Here is a 16,673-nt window from a genome sequence, read left to right as displayed (position 1 = left end):
TCTTATACTATTACAGAACATTATTAAAAAGCATTTAAACAGCTATTTTTCATGTTTTGCACTGCGTTCCCTCCATTACAATTGTTGTAATAGAGACGATAGCATAAGATGCTAATATATCAGACACATAAATATCTCTCCATATGTGTGTGCCATACACACACAAGGTCCACACTGTTGCAAGTCCGTACAACTCACGGATGACCTGTTGGGCCTTGATACAACATGGACAGTTGTCACATGTGTGCATACAGCAATAGTACAGGGAGTATATATAGCTGCATATGCTACATTACTCTACTAGCCTGGTACAGCAGTTGCCAATGCTAAGCTACACGTTATATGACTATCATGCATGTCTTACTCTGTCACATCCAAGTTTATATAGGTGTTTGCACTACTCCCCCAAACTGCCATTATACACAGTACTGTACAGAACATGGATAACATGATCAGATGTTTGACATATAATGCCGAGCTACATATGTCACAGTTATGTCCCACTGCACACAGCTACACACTAATTTGTCCATGGCAGTAGTTATGCATGGCATCAGTGCATACATACCTACTGCCGCCACATATGCATGTTTCAGAGTATGTACAGTACTATTCATAAACCTCTACTACTTGCCAGTAACTACATATCTGTTACATACCTGTTTGTCACTTTCAGGTCAGTCTGTGTATGATTTGACAACTTTTTTATTTATTTATTTTTTTATTAAGTAAAGTTTATTTACTTAAGTTTTAGTTTTGGTTATTAATTAAGTTTTTTTTCTTAATTAATAGTTTTAGTTAGTAATTAAGTATGTATTATTTATACTTAATTAAATATTGTTTAGTAAGTATTTTTTTTTCACGACTCTCCAAGAGTTGTACGATGTCTGACACGTGCAATGTAATGATTGCATGTGGGGATAGCAAGCACAGTCTGCTTTTATAGGTGTCTGCGCATGTGCATGTGATGCCCTCTGCACCAATTTGTGCCCAGCATTTGGTAAATGCATACATCCTGCTGTTGCAGTACTCACTGTCATAGCAACCCAATGCTATAAATTGCTAAGGTATGTAGGGGTAGCCCTTTCAGATTTCTAGAGTGGGGCCCATGCCTGTTTGCTGTGGACACTGTTGTGTAAGTCAGAAGGTTGGTATACTTCTTATAACTGAAGCTACAGGTATAGACAGTGATGTACATGTTGTACTCAGACCTGACTGTTGCCACTTCCAGTACAGCTATCAGTGTAGAGTTTAACTCACCCCTACATATACTTACACAACATTTATGTGACTATGTAGTTTCTTTTCTACTCATATAATTAACTGCCATACAAAAGTAGTTATTGAGAAGTATTCTTCTTTTTGGGCACATGAACTGCTTGTGAACTGTTATACTGTGAATATTAATGTACTCACCTCTGCAGGGTTTGTGTTTTTTATTTTTGACATTAGCACAGGGTTCTCAAGAAACTGGACAATTCCAGTACTGAGTATGCCTACCTACATCCTTGGTAGACCCTAAACACACAAGTATATTTTAATTGTGGAGGGGGATGCTGACATACAGAGAGCATTACGTATTATTGTGTGAATATTATCTTACTGGACTTAAAGGATTGGTGTGTACCTGTTAGTTTATCAATGCAGGTGGTCTGTCTGCATAGTTCCCAACTGTGAACCTATCCAGATGGTAGACAAATGTTACACTGTTATTCTTTGTCTGTGCAACTCACAGGTGTTTTCATCACTGGTACAATGGCATTGTTACAGGCAGTTGCTACCAGTACATGGCTACATCCTTTGGTATTTCTGTGTTGTACGCCTACATAAGGGTATGCTTGTGGAGGTCCTACCAAAGCTATTTGCAGAGTATCTAACAGCAGAATAGCTGATATGCCTGTGTGTTTGTGCCTCTGCCAGACCTATGAAACACTCAGATACATCTTTGCATGGAATCAGGGATAGGTAGTTAAAAGTGAGGTACACCTTACACATAATAGAGACAGTAAGTGTAGACTTGAGTGAAGCAGTGCATATGGATTAGTACTCCTTTTATGAAGTACAAGCGGTGTCTACTGTTATTATTGTCAATATTCATTGTGTAATACCCCACCTTTCTGACTGACGTCAATACTTTTCAGAGGGATTCAGAGGGACACAGCTAAAATATGTTTCACAATCAGGGACATCCCTTAAAAGTAGTCACAGTTAGGAAGTATGGCCTCTGCCCTAATAAGATACGCCACTGTTTGTCCTGCTATGATATTGTGTGGGGGTTGTAAAGTTCCTCTGTAACATTATTTGCTGCTTGAATGGCTGCTTCTCATATCACACTCATGTAATGCAATTCCACAACAATTGCTGGTAAAGATCCACAGAATAAGCTTTGTGTTATGGCCTTGCTATTTTTCCTTTACATTCACTCATTGTAATGCATGATATATTTATTTCAGCACCAAGTTATTGTGTATCTGCTGTGGCTTAGTGGTACTTCATGCAGTCTAGTGTGTCCAAGGTCTGGGGTTCGAGACTGACAGAGGTGTTTTATTTTGCTGCTGAGCAGAACAAGGGCCCTGACATAGAGTGACTAAGGCACTTTTAAGCAGTTGTAAGCGGGCTTGCGCGGGTTTGCATGACACTTAACAATGCTTAGCTAAGTGCACACATGCACACACTCGCTTAAACCTGCTTACTACTGCTTAAAGGTGCTTACTCCTGCTAACCCCTGCGCTAATTTCTTTGAAAGAAAAGAAAATGGGGAGATAGGAAAGTGGTGAAAAAGGGGGCACAAAGAGGGAAAGACAGTAGGAAAACAAGCTCAGGATGTGCAGGACGGGTGTAGGGAAGGTCCATAGCTGCCCACTTCTTTACCAGCAACAGCTGTGCATATGCAATAAATTTGGAGTGAAATTTGAAACCTTCCACCCCTGGGAGAGGGGTGAGGACAACAAAGTATGTTGTACTGCAATTATAATTATCAGTTTACATGTCCAGCGGACATGTGTGCGAAATGGGCAGCTATGTATGGGGCGTAATTTTTTTGTGGGTACAGATTGCCTTTTTTTTTTTTTTTTCAGGTGAAAGTGGAAAGTGAGGTAGAGGAAGTAGGTATGTTTGGGGAGGTAGGTTGGGGAGGTAAACAGACAAGACAAACAAGACGTATACAGGGTGTATGACACATGGGGTGGGTGAACACAATTGACGGGGACGGATGTTTGGAAATAGCAAGCCCATGAGCCCACAGATGGTAACAGTGGAACTGAGATCCCCACCCATGGGCAGTCACCACTGCACCTTCACAGCCCCAAGGGTGGCTGTGCTGGGGGCAGCATAGGACGGGCAGGCTCACCCATGAGATGCGCCACTCTTGCCTTGAGCTGGCATAGGAGATCAGCAACTGAACACTGGATCTCCCTACGCACCACAACCCGGACCCTTCGAAGGGTGACAGGTGGCACTTCTCCACCCACGCTTGCACAGGGGGGATAAGCCCCATCTCCTGCAGTGCTTCCACCCGAAGGTGGCACAGGACCAATGGAGGAGGGGAGCTTGGGCTGGGTACCGGACCTGCTGGTGCCATGTGCACTCGCCAGCTGAGGAGGGACAGATGGGTCTGCTGGGACCGGCCTTCCCATATGTTCTGTGATTAGGTGTGTTTAATTACAACATAAACAACAGCATTCCAAATTAGTTGTGACAGCATGCAGTAATATTCCCATTAACCCAACACACCAAAAGGTTCCAACAGTTGGACAGCGAGCATAACACATGCATATATTGAATGACAGTGGACATTCCAACAGCATGCAGGGATGATTGGTAGCAACAGGCTACCATGATTGTGGTGTTTGAACAGGGCGCATGCATCAAAGTGAATGCAGATATTTATAGAACAATAGGACATATGTCCCAACAAATGTTTTGAGATTACACATACCCATTGAGGTGTGGAATTGCATGGTTTATGCACATACAGTAGGGTGTAGAAAGAAACCTCAATTAACATCTTATAAGTACTTTTAGTCTACACTACATTCCTATTGACTGCAGGTGTATATCCCCTACATGTATTATTACACTTGCCAACATGCATTAGGTTGTGTAATGGGTTTGGCTAGTTCATTATATACCTGACCTATATCTGACATACTAACTGTCCAAGATGCAGATGTTACTGCTACATATTTATTGATTTTATTTATATTTCTTTATCTACATATCTGGATGTGTTCACATGACATTTTCAGTTCAATTTGTACAGAACCCTGCATTTCGTGTAGCACACTCACATTTCTGGGGAACAAATTAATGAGCTACTCATGTGCCAGATTTACTTAAGCATGCCAGCCAGTAACTGACTGTTGAGGACTGTATATATGCTTCACAGCTACTGGCACTTCCATCAACCACTTTAGATGGGACTGCCCAACTGTGGGTTGCCAGCACTTATTAAAACAGTACTATTTGTATAATACAAGGGTACAACAACATTTCAAAATAAGTGACACAGACACACTCCAAGTTTTATTCCTTTATTAATTACATTACACACTTTTCCACGGGCTCTTTCCTTTATTTGATATTACAGTGCATGTGGCAGACATATGCAAGACATATTATACCTTTATTAACAAGTTAGAACACTCTTTTTCAGGCTCGCTCACTTATTTTATATGACAGTACATGCAGAGATATTATTCCGGACATATTTTACCTTTCTTAATGGGTTACTATACTCTTTTTCTGGCTCTCTGACTTTTTTTATATAACAGTACTTTGATTATGGTGCACAGTGTCCTGGGTTCGAACCTTGTCATTGCTTTTTATTTTACTACTGTCGAGACAGGTTAGGAAGGTGCGGCTGTGTCTAAGCAACTTTGCTCTACGTTGCTCCACGTTGCCCGACTGTGCGTTGGCTGGACCGGCGCGCACCTCCACGCAAACTGATTTTGCTGGGTAAAGCACTATTTAGCTATGGGCAACTACGTTGCGCTGGGTAAAGCGCTGCTTAACTATGGGCAACTATATTGCGCTGGGTAAAGCGCTATTTAGCTATGGGCAACTAGATTGCGCCGGATAAAGCGCTGCTTAACTACGGGCAATTATATGTCAGGATCCTTTATAAATATACATTTTGTTCACTGATACATAGGCCATTTCAATGCTTTTTAGTAAAAGTTTAATCATATATGTCAGGAATTATTTCATATACTAATTTTGAACATAAAATGGGAAGGGGAGTGGTGGGACTCGAACCATGAATGCCTCCTCTTTGTGCGAACGCTCTACCACTACACTATTGCTATTTGGTGTAATTTGCATAAACATTCCTTATTATGCTCTTCCATGTCGACATTGCTAACTGCAGCTAAGCAATGGGCACACCCGCGCACACACGTGCAAATACGGGCAGCTATAGCAGGAATTAAAAAAAAAATTAATGTTTTACTTTTTATAACTGTGCTGGGGGTTTACAATGTCAGGGAGTGTGGTGTTGGGTACATGGACATTTGAGCGGACTCGCTCTTGTGTGTTGACATTTTGCATTTCAGACACTTGCAGGGGCATGGACCTTTAGACTGCTCAGCAGTCGGACGCGCCCCTGCTTTCCTGCACAGTCCGTGTTAGACTTGGGGTAGAGTCAGGGTGCCCTCATGAATAATCATGGCACGCTGACATCATACCGTTCAACTGCTGCCTCCGAGTAAGACTTATTTAGTCTTACACTGAGGATTCGTGAATCCGGGGGATTGTGTCTCTGGCTCCATTCAAAACTGTGGGAAAACATCTTTATGGCTTAACCCATAAAGTAATTTAATTTCAAGAATATTGTGCAAAGTCAGTTGGATTAAGATTAACGTCTTCACTTCCAGTATATGCTGTTACAATGTATAAATTTAAACAGTTACAATAATGCACGTACATCTCTTTTCCTTCCAGCAGGGCACACTGGTGATACATTTTAATTCCAAAAAAAACTTCACAAATACATTTTCAGCACAAGCATCTGTACAAATCAGTTTGATATACAAATTTACAATTATTTACAAAATTCTAGCTAGTTATGTTGGCATATCTTACAAATTCACTGCCCTCTTTCTCCAGGCATGGCTGGAGGTATCATCACAGAAGGTAACAGATTGGTTGTTAATTGAGAGAAGTAGTAATAGTTGAATTGACACCTTGACCCGATGTAAAAATAGAAAACAAGGGGGTTGATGGTGGTGGTGATGATGATTATAATGATGTTGATAACTACAACAGCATAATCTTTCAGGATTTTTAACACTTTAGCTGGAATTTTGTCATATCCTGCAGCCCATTTAACTCCTTTCTCCAGGATGTGTGGCTATAAATCATACCTTTTGTGTACCAGAGATGTCTGGCTCCTTTTTTATATTTTTTCTGTTATGTACCTGCCATTGCTCTGCTTTTGATAGTTCTTTATCACTTAAGCCTTCTATCATGCTCATTCTACCCTGAACATATTCCTTAATATAATTAATCTTCATAAAGCGATCTCTTTTTTTTTCCTATTTTATTAACTTCTTCCATTTCTTTGCTTTCTTATCTCTTCTCACCTTATCCCTTCTTGCTATTTTCTAAAACTCTGTTTTCCATCTGAAATATTTATCCCCAGTCTCCACTGCCTTTTTGTTCTCATTTTTTCCAAGGCTAATTTTAAAGCCCTCAAAGACAGCCATTGTGCCTTCTCAAGTTTCTTACTGTTTGGAATATTTTTGGTGTAACTCCTAGACAATATCATAACATTTGTCTACTGTTCGTCAGTACCTTATGTGCCAAGTTTAATTCCTTAAATTTGTTTTTCCCCATAATGGCTTATTCATTTGGGGGTATTAGTAGGCATGTGTCTCATTAGCCTGGTGTTTTTTCTTGTTTTCTATAATTTGTTTCTAAACTTTCCCTGACCCACACTCAGCTCCACTTCTGATTTTTATTGGCTGAATACAGCTCTTCTGTCACTGTCTACAAAGTGTATATTCAACCTGATGGTAGTGCTGACTTTCTGGTGATATTCATGTGTAAAGCTGTCTCTTAATCTGCTAAACAAAGGGTTTGTTATGATCAGTTAATTGTCTTGGGAGAATTCAGCCAGTATATGTCTCATTTTACTTAATCTCCCAAGGCCATGCTTGCCAGTTATTCCAGGTGTACTTTAACTACCAACTTTAGCATTCCAAACATCTATGATAAATGCGGTATCCTTTTTTTGGTGCTGTTACCAGAATGTAGTGCAGAGCCTCATAAAAGTGGCCAAATTCCTCATTTTTATAGATATACATTTAAGTTGTAGCTCTCTATAACTTCAAAAAAAATCACCACTGCCTTTAATACAATAATTCAGCTGTTCATTTTACTGCTTCATTATCCAGTCATAACTACTTTCAGTGGGTCTTATTGACGGTTGCTCTACAATTTTCTGCATTTTTATTCCCTAAATAAAAAGTATAGATACACTGCTGTTATAAACAGAACAACAACAATTCATCATTTTATGAAACTTTGCTGCTTTATGTTTACAGCTAATAATTTGTGAATGCTTTTGAAAATGCATGTAAAGAAGAGATAATGCACCTACTGAATATGCATGTACTGCATAAGCACTACAGTTTGCACAAGAAGACAATGTTGGCCTTAAATGGTGTGAAACAGAAAAATGATGTCTAGACAATGATAAGGAAAAAGCAGTATAGTTATGGATACTGAATATTACATGGGTTGGGAGAGTTGGGAGGGTGGCCTAATGGTTAAGGTGTTTGCCTTACAAACACAAGGTGCAGGGTTTGAGTCTCACAAGGGATAATTGGCTAGGCTTAAAATGGCTCACAAGGGCAGTTAGCTTAGTACTAATCTATGAACCTATGAACACTATGAATAATATCAAAAAAACAACTGCAACTCCTCAAAAAGACACGTCAGCCATTGTGTCTTTTTGAGGAGTTGCTATTGTTTTATGATGTTTTTACGTTTATGCTCCTCTGACCCCTGCTTGTTTTGTGACTATGAATAATATGTTGCCTGATGCAGACATGCATAAAATCACACCAACATATCAAGTAAACAAGATTCTAACACATATTAATGTATTACGGGTGGCAGTGGCAGAACCATCTGTACCTGTTATCATTTTGGAAACAAAAAAATGCATAAAACGTAGAACAACTACCCTTAAGATACAATAAAAGCAGACACAAATAAAATTGCTTTTTAATGTATACATGCTTACACACACACACACACACACATATATATATATATATATATATATATATATATATATATATGTGTGTGTGTGTGTGTGTGTGTGTGCATATATGGGTCCATGTCAGTTGATCAAGTCTTTGAAAACTCAAAGCTTTTACATGGAGATCACGGTACAGTGAGAATTGGGATATTTACCCTTTTCTTCACTGTAGTGTGATCTCACAGTTGGTATATACAATTTGTGGGGGGTGGAGGGCACAGCCCCCCCTTGCAAAAACATAAAAAGATAGATTTTTGCTTTTTTTTTTTTTTTTGATGGTTGGGTTTTTGGAAACTCTATCACATGGTATTGACCTTATGAATTTCAAGTTTCAGAAATCTTGATCATCTGGCATAGACACTCACACCACATGTATACACACTCATAAATATACATATACAGCTATATATATATATATATATATATATATATATATATATATATAAACACTGGCAGTTAACAGTGAAGATTAAGGCTATAAATTATAAAAGAGCTGATTCCTGTACTACAGGATTTGATACACTCAGCCTGCATCTCCCTACTGTATAATTGAGAAAGCTACTTAGTTTCCTTAATAGTCTTCTTGTTCCTATGCCTAGTAACTACATATATGTATTTATGTGTGTGTGTGTGTGTGTGTGTGTGTGTGTATATATATATATATATATATATATATATATATATATATGGAAACACTTTATATGCTCGAAATAATGAAATCTCGAAATTCAGTATCTCAAGTTCATAAAGTGGAAGGATAGGAAGATCGTAACCCCAGAAGTGTGAAATTCAAAATCTCGAATGCGGGAGATTTTGAATTAGCGGTTCTGGTATTGCACTTTGCTCGTGGATTCAGTTAAGTGTTTATGTTCAAGGTTTTTGGATAGGGGCTGTAGTGTGTGTTAGTGTGTGTTGTTACTGTGAAGTGTGTGTGCGAGAGGAATGTAGTTTCTGTGGTGATGTTTTGTGTCTGTGTGTATGTAGTGCGACCTTGGAGTTAGAATATTTAAGTGGGGTGGGTGTGGGGGGCGCATATCATAAGGGTAGGTGTGCGTGCTTATTTATTTGTGTGCGTGTGTGTTGTAATGGTGTTTGAAAGTGTTGGGAGTTTGAATTCTGCGGTTTTGCAGTTTTGAGATTTATGGCTTCGTGATTGTGTAGTTTCGGGTATTTAGATTTTCTACTTTTTAGGCTCGAGATTCTGCAATTCAAGATTTCAGAAGTTCAAGCTTATAAAGTGAATTCATATATATATATATATATATATATATATATATATATATATATATACACACATATATACACACATGTGTGTACATGTGCATATAAATATATAGATATATATATGGGTTCCCTTCAGAATTTTGAATCTCAAAACTTCGAATTTCATATGATCGAAGATCATATGTTTGAAGTTTCAAAACTTTGAAATCCTGAACAGAGATCGGTATATAATGCGGACCAGGAGATTTCCCTTGTCCTCATTGTAGTGCGATCTCAGAGTTGGTATATTTAAGTTGCAGGGGGTGTAGGGAGCACAGCTTACCCCCTGCATACACATGTTTTATTGTGTTGAGTGGCGTTTTGGGGGGGGGGGGCAGTTCACAATTTCGAGATTCCAAGATCTCTGAGATTCTGAACTCGATATTCTGAAACTTGAGAGTTTTGTATTTTGAAATTTCTTAGTAAACCCATATATATATATATATATATATATATATATATATATATATATACATATAAATACATAAATTTATATATATATATATAGAGAGAGAGAGAGAGATAATTGAAAAGAGAAACTGCCACCAAACAAAAATAATAATAAATGTAGCTTTCTGATGACTTGCAGCAGTACAAAAACAAATTTCATCTCCCAATAACACATGACCACATCCAGAAATGGTGGTGCATGCAGCTCCCCTCACTACCCCACTAATTTGTTTAAATACTCCCCCCTCAAAGAAAAAATAATTGCTGCTTAAAATAATTTCCATAAATGAAACAACAAGGCTGATATCCCTCTTAGACAAAAAATCACAACCATAGAGAACTTCATGAATCCTGTTTGGTCCTATATGGTGTGGAATACAAGAAACAAAAGTGAATCACATCAGTGTAAACTAAGTACCAGTTAGTGTGAAACACTTCTGGTTTTATCTACCCTATAAAGTCCCATGACTCTTTAAGTGTATATGGATATCTAACCCTAAATGCTTTAACTGTTTTAACCACATATAAAGCTAGTGGATGCGTCTTAGATCCACAAGCCACTATAGTTGGTCTCAAAGGAAGGGTATTGATATCCTTCTTGATTTTTTGGAATACCAAAAAGGCTGGGAATTATGGGATGTAATACTTGTAAAAACATATGTGGTTTGTTATCAGTCACACCCTGGCTGACCAAATCTAAAAGAAAACATTGATTTTGCGATAAGCTATATTGATTTTGTTCTTAGACATCCTAGGATGAAGAGAGTCATTATTCAATATGAAAAACATTTCACTAGACTAATCAGTAGTGTTTATGATCACAATCCCCCTCCCTTATTGGGTTTCATTACCCTAATATTTTTGTTATGACTAAGTTCTTTCAATAATCTAGACTCTTCAATAGTCAAAATATGAACTCAAAATGTATTAGGTTTTGAGAAAAAGGTTCCTAATATCTTGAGTACACATTTTTTCAAATAAAGATAACAGGGGATGTAAAGGAGGATTTAGAGTACTTTTCCTTGTTAAACTATGAATCAATGCAACCCCACTGCCCTCACATTTACTAGCTCTGTGGGAATTAAACAAGGGAGGCAAATTTAATTTTCTAACATAAAGTATAAGGTTAATAATTAATTCACCTATGTCTGTTATAGTACTAGGGACAAAGGTAAACCCCTTGGTGAACAAATTAAAATACTTTTCATCCATCCTAAGGTTGCTATAATTAAATATCTTAAACCCTTTTTGAGTAGTTACTGTTGTAGTGTTGGGCTTGGCAAAGTCTTTTATAATATCCCCCTGGTTAAAATCATCATTAAAATCAAAATTTAATTGAGGTGACGTAATGTTAATCATAGGTGGTATATTATCAAAATAAATCACAGGTCCTAAAACTTCATTAAATTTAGAATTAGAAAACATTAGTTCCAAACCTTCCTCCTTCTGCGTCTAACCCCCTCATGGGGGGGGGGGTGTTCCTTGTTTTGCTGAAATCCTTGTCTGGCTGTAGCATTCTGCTGAGCCAGCTGCTCTGAGCACCTCAGCTGTGGTGTTTGTGGTATGTCTAAAAAACTGTTGTGCAAACTGGGATTTTCAACATTATCAGAATCTTTGTCAGTCCCTTCCCTTCCAAATTATAGTTAAAGAATTTCTTCTTCTTAGGTAAAGTGTAGGCCAAGTTCTGTTGATAATCTTTTTTCATCTCTAAAAATCTTTTTAAATGTCCTTTCTTTGTTAACGTTAACACACTTGCCTGCCCTAAGAAACACATTATGATACTGAACTTGGTTAACTTCAAACAATAAATCAACATCTGGTTTAGTACAGCCATCTTTTCATGACTACCATACCAATTATATCCTTGGATTTTTCAAAAATATCAAAACTGCAGAAAATAGCATCTCAAACGTACAAACCACAGCCACTCTAAAGCAAAAAGTGCAGAATCTTATTAGGATAAGCACTTTCATCCAAATGTAAACAGTGGACTTCATCAGTATTTCTGAGTCTTTTCTTTTCTTTGCCAGTGTTTCTAAATCTTGTGTAAATAACAAAGGGGAAAGAGAATACCCCTGCCTGTTTCCTCTGCCCAAACAGAAGTTATCAGAGATAGGCTCAACCACTTTATTTTTTACCTCAGATCCCTCATATATCCTCCTAATCAACCTTATAATTTTATCAGGGAATGTAAATGCTTCCATTACCCTGCTCATAAACTCCCAGCTCACTTTGTCAAATGCTTTCTCTGCACGGAGACCTACCAACAGTGGTATTTTCTTACATTCAGCTCCCCTCTGGATCATCAGTCTTCTGCTAATTTTGTCAAATATTTGCCTTCCCTCCACAAAACCACATTGATTTGTATCTATCACTTTTGAGATTACCTTGGTCATTCTTTTAGCCATTCTAGACATAAACAGTTTATAATCATGGTTTAAGATTGAAATGGGCCTGTATGTAGCTGGATCCAATGGGTCTGTACCCTCTTTAGGTATTACAGCCACCACTACTTTCTTTCAGGATGTTGGTGCTTCTCCTCCTCTTTAAATACTGTTAAACAAAACCTTCCAGATCTTTATCAGTTTTTCCCACCTAGCTTCCAAACTTCCACAGGAATGCCATCTATTCTCAGGAACTTACCTGTTGATTGGTTATACATCACCATTTTTATCTCATCTCCTCCTATCCTGTTAGTAACTGAGCCTCATCTACCTCTAACCTTGCATCTTTAAGTCTTCCACCAACATTTCCATTTGTACCCTTTCATGATCTCCATATTTTTATGCTTTATACAGACTTTCATAAAATTTCCAAATATTTGTAGTAACTCTACAAGATCTTGTTATCTTACATGTTATAGGCTATCTAAGCTTGATGACAACCCTTTCTACTTTCTGTTGCCTGAGTCATTACACTAAAGGTCTTTGTGGTCTGGCATTATTGTCAAAAACAGTTGCTTAACAGCAGTCTTTCTAACCTCATGCATATTATCAAGGCAACCCTTTACTTTCTTCTTAGCATTCTACAATTGCTCCTCCTCATGTTCTGTGACACTCCCTCTGTTCTGCAATACTTTAACATTTGTCAGTCCCTTTAAATAATATTTATGGTAAAGCCTTAATCTTGGAGATTCAGCCCATGAAATAAAGAGGGTAAATAGCATTTTAAATTTTATTGCTGCATCACAAAGTTTAAATCCATATGAAGTTTTGTGAAATATGGCATCAATTACCTCTTAATTTTCACCTAATAAGCCTATCTTTGTGTATCATTGAAGACTTGACTTAGGGATTAGGGGTAGAGTTTTTGTCAGATTGTTGCCCATAGTTTCACAGAGCATATCAATCAGCTATACAGATTTTCAAAGAATGTCCAGATTTTTGCTTCCAGTATTTAGTCTGTTGCTCATAAAATGTGATTTTTCTGGCAAATTACTGAGGGCTGAAGTTCCAAAATAATGACGTACATTTCAGTTTCAGACTTTATATCCTTCAGAAAATGCATCCAAACATGAATCCTGATACTCTAGGAATTTTTCTGTGTTATAAGAGCAATATTTAACTATATGTCCCTATTTTTGGGACTTTCTCCCCCCATCATTGTAGGTTTTGTCCAGATTTACAGCACTCAGAGGTTGAGAGAAACAGAAAGCAGGACTGAATGAGTGGTACAACACTTCAGAAAATAACTTCTGTCAAGTGGACATTTAAATGTGTCTTTTTTTTTTATTTGACTCTGTAGGTGGTAGCTCATTATGAAGCAATAAAGGGAAACATCAGCTGGATCGCAGGAAGAGAGATTTATTGGATTAAAGGCTCACCTCCACTGGATAACCCTCCCTGTGCTTTTGAAATTGATGATCCTTCTTGCAGACAAGGTTAATATTTTTTCATGGTTTTATAGTATAAGTAGTGATATTCCTGGCCTTGGACATTTTTCCTTGTTTAATTATTTATTATTTATTGGTTAAACTACATTAGGCAGTTCTTTGTGTGTATTAAAAGTGAGCGTTATTTGTTTGCTTGTTTTTGGGTAACTGAAGCCACTTTCATCAGTGATGTAGATTAAAGACATAAAGCAACAGACTTGGTCTTAATATTTAATGATTACACAGTACCTGAGCAGAAGATAGACAGCATTTTACAGGAGCCTAATATAAATCTCATTTTTTACAGACTGGTTACTTGCATCATTAAACTTAATAGAAGAAGATACATTTGTTACATAGCCTGGCAATGTAGCATATGCTAAAGTAACTAGCATTACAGTTTTGACAAAAATCAAATATAAATGTAATGCATAATTTAAACTAAGCAATAATTATATAAAGCAATTAAACATATAGCTCTGGTCATGAGTTAGTTTAAATTAATCATACTATTTAGAGTTATATTCTTACTGATTTTGGTTTGAAACAGTTTTGTGAAGAGTTATGTTATTTTCTACTAGCACTGCGTCACAATATCTGCAACAGTTTAGGCAAGGGAGGTAGTTACATCTCAAACTTTTACAGGATTATTGTAATTTGGTCAATGCCTGGTTCTAGCTGCTGGATTAATACTACATTTAAAAACCTAGATATTATCTTTGCAGTCTTTTTCTGTGGGTGTTAGCAGTCACAAATGACTAACTTTAATATATCAGATAGAAAATGTATCTTGGAACTGTAGTTCTGTTCATGATAAAAGCATTACTTGCTTTCAGTATTGCATGCTTTCAGTATGGCATTGTATATAGCTTACAATGCAGTATAAGAGATAACCATTTATAAACATAACAGTATGTTGTTCCAAAAATAGTAACTGTTACACTTGCAAGAGACAGTGAGAAATGTCTGAAGTCAGTGTTCTTTCAAGTCATTGAAAAGGTATCATCCCAATAACTGTTTCCCCTCATATATTGCCATCTTTCTCCATAACATTACATCAGCAAGGCAAAAAACTTTACTGTGAAAACAAAAATTTATGCAACATGGTAGCCATCATCATCAGTGTACTGTACACACACACACACACACACACACACACACACATATATATATATATATATATATATATATATATATATATATATATATATATCCAATCCAGTGTGGTCAAGCTTATATGACATAGCTGTCCAATGTCAAAGCCATTCACAATGTTTGCTGAGCAAGAAGGGAATGAAAATAGATTTTAATATAAAACAACCCTTCAACATACGTAGTCATCACAAGAGCTAAACAGTAATGGAATAAAATGTTGTAGCTATCAAAAGTATTTACAAAACATGATTATTTTCCAGTAATTCCAGCTCTGTATAGAACATTACTGTGTTTAAAAACATAGAATGTAAATAAATATGTATTAACATCTGTTTCCTTTGAATATGTTATTTTAGGAAAGGTACCTAAATTTAATGAACTTACAGTTGTGTTCGTATGTATGGATGCATCTGTTCTTCTTAACTTTGTAAGGTTCACCTTATATGTAATTTATTTATTTATTTTATTTTACATTTGTTGACCGGAATAGTCCAACTGGATACATGTCCATGTTCAGCAGAGACCCAGGGAGAAAAGCTCCAAAGGAAATTATACAGGAAATATTGACATAGTACACACTAAAGAACAATTACAAGCAATTTAAACACAGTCTATTAGCCAATTCGGAGTGTAGGTTAAATAATCTAACATGCCTATCATCTGGTAAACTAAATTATTGTACAGTAGATATACATCAACAATATAATAACGGTACCCCAGTGTTACCAAATATTTAGGCAGGCTTATCACAAGGGCATAGCCATTGAGTCTTGAAGTACTGCTTGAGGGCTTTCTTGAACTGAGATAGGGTAGTGTATATTGTAATGTCAGCAGGTAGCGAGTTCCAGGTTTTGCCTACAGAGTTGGCAAACATGGAGTCACTGGCTGAGTTGTTGGATTTGGTGGTTTGTACTACAAGTCTATTGGATGAGCGAAGTGGTCTGAGGTCGGTGTGGGAACAGATGATGTTTTTCAAAGCAGGTGTATTATCAGGTTGGTTAAGTACTTTATGAGCCACAATAAGTTGGTTATACTGAATCTGCCTACATAGCTCTAGCCAACCTAGATTTCTTAGGTTTATGCAGTGATGTGTTCTGTAATGCAGGCCAGTGGCAAATATATGCTGCTGTAACAGGCATAGAGTCTGTTAAGTTCAGTTTTATTTGGGTTGGCAAGTATAGAGGAAGCATAGAAGAGGGTGGAGAGCAGATGGGAGCAGGCGATGGCAGTCCTAACAGGTGGGGTAAGGAGTGGTTTTATTCTATATAGTGAGCCCAGTTTTTTATTACTGGATTTTATCATTTTATTAACATGAGTATCAAATTTGAGGTTGTTGTCAACAGTTACCCCAAGGAGTTTCGTGTGCACATCTGGGGACATTATGGTGCCATTGTTAGATTTAATGGAGAAATATATCATCTGGGATTTTTGTGTGGGGGAGAACAGTAGTAGCTTTGTTTTGTTGGGATTTAGAATATGACATCGGTCGGCAAGCCAATTTTCAACTAAGTTGAAAGTACACTGAGTACATGACTGCAGCTCAGCCTGGGTGGTACCAGTGCAGATCAACATGGAGTAATCTGCATGGTGAATGCAGTTAGCATTTGGGATGACAGCGTGGAGATTATTAATAAATATGGAAAACAGTAGTGGTCCCAGAATAGACCC

General features: G+C 37.3%; 1 protein-coding gene across 1 annotated transcript in view; it reads left to right on the top strand.

Annotated features, from left to right (window-relative positions):
- NPR2 (natriuretic peptide receptor 2) overlaps positions 1–16,673 on the top strand; it is a 2,072,492-nt gene that overhangs the window by 1,110,103 nt on the left and 945,716 nt on the right. The window contains exon 6 of the mRNA XM_044078984.1: positions 13,724–13,859. Within this exon, the coding sequence (XP_043934919.1) occupies positions 13,724–13,859 (136 nt within the window). The remainder of the gene's footprint in view (positions 1–13,723; positions 13,860–16,673) is intronic.

Source organism: Protopterus annectens, chromosome 1.part1 (assembly GCF_019279795.1).
Source record: "Protopterus annectens isolate FY-2018-M chromosome 1.part1, PAN1.0, whole genome shotgun sequence".
Classification (NCBI taxonomy): Eukaryota; Metazoa; Chordata; order Ceratodontiformes; family Protopteridae; genus Protopterus; species Protopterus annectens.
Note: the sequence above shows the minus strand (reverse complement) of the source record. Positions and strands in the feature narration are given on the sequence as shown.